Source organism: Cynara cardunculus (assembly GCF_001531365.2).
Source record: "Cynara cardunculus var. scolymus isolate 2C chromosome LG 16, CcrdV1, whole genome shotgun sequence".
Lineage (NCBI taxonomy): Eukaryota > Viridiplantae > Streptophyta > Magnoliopsida > Asterales > Asteraceae > Cynara > Cynara cardunculus.
The window spans coordinates 5,786,392-5,791,739 of NC_037543.1; the positions used below are offsets into that span (position 1 = coordinate 5,786,392).

A 5,348-nucleotide genomic window follows, 5' to 3' on the forward strand; every position below is an offset into this window, starting at 1 on the left:
GGGAGGACACTTGAACCTTTCTGTCTTGGTTGGTCGCATATTTATTTATACCGTTACTTTTTTCACATACTTTATTTTGGGACCCACTGCATGTTAACTACATTTTACACTTTTTAAATGGGATTTATGATAAAAAAAAAATTAACCTAAAACTATTTGCTGTATGATTATTGGGAATAATAATATGTGATATCACCAATGAAGTGCATGAAAAAAAATTGATTGAAAATTAGTTGATAAACGAAGATTTTCTTATCCAAAAACGTCAACTTCAGTTATTTATATGGTCCATGTAGTAGTGCTGAAAAGCACTTTTTTTTGTCAAATTCCTACTAAATAAGACTGATTTATTACAACCTGCTAAGGGTTGTGAGGCTGGACCAGATTATTGGGTTGGTTTGGTTTGGTTTGTTTATTCTATTCTAACGCCACATCAATTCCTTCGACAACATGATTTTTTTTTTAAATCACTAAAATGAATGGAACCTAAAACTACATGCTTTTTCTCTGTTGGGTTGTAATTTGTGTTGTTATGCCTTTTCAGCTAATAGTAGCAGCTGGGATGGGTCCGGTGCTTGCTTTGAAGTACTTCAGATACACATACAGGTCAAGCAAAATCAATATCCTCCAGCAAGCTGAGCGCTTGGGTGGACCCATCCTATCATTGGGTAATATCGAACCGCAGACAAGAGCCTTGGACAACGATCTTGCTCCCTTGTCTATTTCTCAATCCAAGAACGGTAGGAACTCTGTGTTTGAGCCTCTTCTCTCTGATTCCCCAAATGCTGTGAGGCGGTCTTTTGGACCAGGCGCTACATTTGATTTCTTCCAGTCTCAGCCCAAATCTTCCACCTATTCAAGAAACAAGGACAATTAACCATTTCTTAACATCCTACTCCATGTGTGTTGCCTCAGCTGTAGGATGGTGGGTTCAAACCTGCTCTCCACCCCTTACTGCTGACTTCCAGTGTTTTGCCTCCTGGTACGACATAACCATAGAGCCCCTATAGTCTGTAAAGTTATAGCAGTATTTTCGTACTCCTGATTAGCTATTGTTGCTTTTAGTATGTAGTTAGCACCATCTTCTATTTCTATTCTTTTTGGTGGTCAAGTTTATGTTAATTTTTCTGGTGACAAGAGTAAAAGATAGAACCACATACTACCCTCATAAAAACAAGTATTCAGCTTTGAATTTTGATGCAAGTCTACTGTTTCTTTTAACAGTTTAACACCACTTCATTGGTCTATTTGTATTGCTTGTCTAATGGTTATTGCAATTTCTACTTGTCATTTTATTGCAATAGCAACCATGGTATGTATGAAATTGTGATAACCAAAAATGCGAACCTAGAATTTATTGTGTTTTCATATATTGAACTTGATGTCCTAGGGTTTAGAGTGTTGGTTTCCGGTATGGTATACTTGTACAAAAATACGAGGGTTCAAGTCTGGCAGCTGTAATGTGGAGTTACAATTTCTTTGGAGGTCGGGCTTATTGTTAGTGTATACTCAAAAGTGAATCTTAGGATGATTGTATGTTTGGACACTTTAATGTCATCATATTTATTCATAGAGGTGTCATCTATTTATTGTGTGATTTATGTATTTTTTTTGTTGTACGATCAAGATAAAGTAGATATATGAATTAGATTCTTAAACCGTTTTTGGTCAAGGTACTATCGTAGACTAATGTCAAGTAGTACACTTGAATATGTGGGAGTTCATATGGTAGATGATAATAGAGTTCCATGTATGAGATGAGAATGTTGCATAAAATGTCATGAATATCATCATTGTTTCTTATGTCACCATAGTATATTGATGTTCTTTGACTTGATTTTGAAGTCTATTGTAGTTGACACATGCATTTTGATGCTAGCTCTAACCACAAGATAGATTTTGGGTGTGTGATAATGCCATAAGTTGAGACTTACATTATCAAAGATAGCGTTGGTGTGTGATAATGCCATAAGTTGCAAATTAGTTGGTGCGTTACAAAGACCAAATGGCATACGTCGAAAAGCAAAGGCTCCGAAAGGACAAGTGAAAGTGGTTTTCTCTTGATCCTTGGGGTGCAAAGTGAATTTGGTTGTAACCCGAATATCCGTTCAAAAAGCAATAAAATTATTATCCGGTCAATCTATCTAGCATTTGATCAATGAAGGGCAAAGAGAAATGGTCCTTCTTAGTTGCTAGATTTAATTGCCTATAATTCATGCAAATCCGCAATCCGGTGACGGTCCTAGTAGGGATGAGCTTGTTTTTTTCATTGGTGATAATCGTGGTTCCACTTTTCTTAGGTACACATTGTACCGGACTCACCAACCACTACTAGAAATGGGGTATATGATACCTGTATCTAACCACTTCAAAATTTATTTCTTAACAACCTCTTTCATAATGGGATTTAATCTCCTTTGTGGTTGCACCTTTCCAACTCTATTTTCTTCCAAAATTATCTTATGTTGGCAAAGAGATTGACTAATTCCTCTAATGTCGGCAATGGTCCAACCTATGGCTCTTTTGTGAGTTTTGAACACCTCTATCAAATTCAATTATTGTTCATTATTTAATTTCGAAGAAGTAATTACGGGTAATTTTTTTTCCTTCATAAGATAAACATACTTAAGGTGACTAGGTAGTGGCTTTAATTCTGAATTGGGGGATTTCTCTATGATGGTGCTTGGACAATTCTATCTTTAAAGTCAAGTTGCTCAAATGCCACTAAATCTTCCAAATCTTCCAACTCAACATTTTCTTCCAATATGTCCTCAAAATGTTCCCCAATGTCACCTTTGTAGGGAACGTCAATCAAACTTATCTCTAGATCTTCACCTAAAGCAGATATGACTGAACAATCACCTACCACTCCATGAAACTTAAGGGAATTTTAAACACATTGAATTTCACTTCCTGATCACTAACTCTCATGGTCAACTCCCCCTTTTGCACATCAATTAATGTTCTCTCGGTTGCAAGAAAAGGTCGACCTCAGATGATTGGGACATTCTTGTCAGCTTCATAGTCCAAAACTAGAAAATCGGCCGGAAAAATAAATTTATCGACTTGGACCCTCTATTTTTCCCTTAGGATACGCAATAGACCTATCCGCCAACTGTAAAGTCACGGTTGTAGAACGGACTTCTCCTCTTCTTAGTTTGTTAAAAACTGACAATGACATAATATTAATGTTTGCCTCAAATCACATAGGGCATGACCTACTTCTTTTCCTCCTATAAAACATGGTATGGTAAAACTTCCCGGATCTTTTAACTTGGGAGGAATTTTACAAGTAAGGAGTGCACTACATTCTTTGGTCAAAGCAATCGTTTCAAATTCATTCAATCTTCTCTTTTTTCTTTAGAATGTCTTTCAAAAATTTAACATAGTTTTGCATTTGCTCGAGAGCTTCTACCAAAGGTATGTTAATGTGGAGTTGCCTAAAGATGTCCAAAAACTTCTTAAATTGCTCGTCCATATTTTTGCTTTTCATTCTTTCTAGAAAGGGTAAGTTTTGCAAATTTGGAGCTGGTTGAATGGATTTGTTCAGTTGGACAGCGGGCACAAACTTCCTATTGTGGGAAGTTTCAAGAGAGAGCTGCACATTGCTGGAAGTTGAAGCAGGGATTGTTTTCTGGACAAACAAAATTTTGAGTTTCTCCATTAGGAGGACTCAAAATTGGAAATTTTTGACATATCAAAAGCATGTGAAATCTTGTTTTGATGGGTCGGTTTTTCGACGGTTTCATTTGTGTCATCATTGACTTTTGAACTCTCCTCACTCAACACAGTTACGACCTTGATATGTTCTTTACCCTTAGGGGTTTCCGTGTCACTAGGCAAAGTTCCTAAAGGTCTACCCTTGAGATCAGTGGCAAATTGGCTGAGTTGGGTTTCGAAACTTCTTAACGTTGCATTGGTTTGGTTTATAAAACCTTTAAGCAATGATTCGAGTGAACCATTACTGTTCGATGCATTTTGCCTAAGCATGTGTGAGTGTGAGGATTGTCCATTTTGGTAATTGTGCGAAGCACCTTGCCCATATCCCGGGGGATTTTGTACCTGATTTTGGACTTGTGTTACCTCGGGGGCGGGGGGTTGAAGTCCAGGATTTCCAGCTCAAGAAAAATTGGGGTGATTTCTCCAATTTGATTTATATGTGGGAGAAAATGGGTTATTTCTTGCATGACTCCCAACATAATTCACCATGAGGGGATTTCTGGGGCAATATTCATAAGAATGGCCCTCACTACAAAAGACACAAGATTCAGTCATAGGTGGATTAGACATTATGGATTGAACTTGATTTTTCTCTCTATTTAAATTTAAATTGTTTTTAACCAAATTAGTTAAAACTACAATTTGAGCATTTCAAGCGTAAGGCTTCTTGTGTGACTTCGGGAATTTTAAAATGATCTGTCATTTCTATAAAAGATTTTAAATGAGAGCGCGGATCTTCCGACGATAATCCCCCAAACTGACCCATTGCAGAAATCATTTGGAACATTACCGGTTTTGGTTCAAAAGCTGTCTCTGTCATTTTGGGCCTACCTATTCCCGCGGCCAACTGACCGAACTCGGGAGTTGCGTAGTCCCATATGCCTCTATTTTTATCATCGGCAATATTAATAGTGGCCTCCCGAGGAGGTAAATTATCCCCCATGGTATGGTTATGATTATTTCTACCTCTTCTACGTCTTCTAATGGTTCTTTCTAATTCAATATCGAGAGATAAAAGTTCACCGTATTGTAGCCTTGTGATGTGCTAGAATCGTAAGTGTTCACACAGTGGGCACAAAGTCCCCACAATGGCGGTGCAAGTGCACGCCGACATTATGATCGCTTCAAGTAATAGAGTGGTATAGTACCAATATCATTTCCACAGGAACTGAACTTACTGAGAATCAGAGAGTTTCATGAACTTCTTGAGCATGTTTCAGTTTGAGAATAAAAGTTGAGTTTTGATGGTGCAAAGCTTTTAAAATACTATTAAAACCTTTAAAATTAAAAGATGGGCATGGGTGTAAGTTTTCCTCAAGAAAATTGTAGGAACAATTTGGTCAGAAACTCATGTGACTTCTATAAAAACTTCAATCTCTCGAAAGTGAATTCTTATATACTGTGCCCACAGAGTGCCCACAAAGCGTCCAGTTTTATCAATATTAAACTTGTCGAATTAGCTAATAGATAAAAAGATATTTGGTTCCACTAGCCTGAAGATTTATACTCAAATCTCTTTGTAGTATAAACTCAACTAATATCTGAACATTTGCTAAAAACATGCAGAATCCGTATCTCTACGTGATTATCAAAGACTCTCTCAAATCTTTGTGCATCATTTAAGCCGT

General features: G+C 37.1%; 1 protein-coding gene across 1 annotated transcript in view; it reads left to right on the forward strand.

Annotated features, from left to right (window-relative positions):
• Window positions 1-1,230, forward strand: part of LOC112529148 (phospholipid-transporting ATPase 2-like) — a 31,103-nt gene extending 29,873 nt beyond the window's left edge. The window contains exon 12 of the mRNA XM_025140233.1: window positions 545-1,230. Within this exon, the coding sequence (XP_024996001.1) occupies window positions 545-877 (333 nt within the window). The 3' untranslated portion in view covers window positions 878-1,230. The remainder of the gene's footprint in view (window positions 1-544) is intronic.
• Window positions 1,231-5,348: the final 4,118 nt, after the last annotated feature.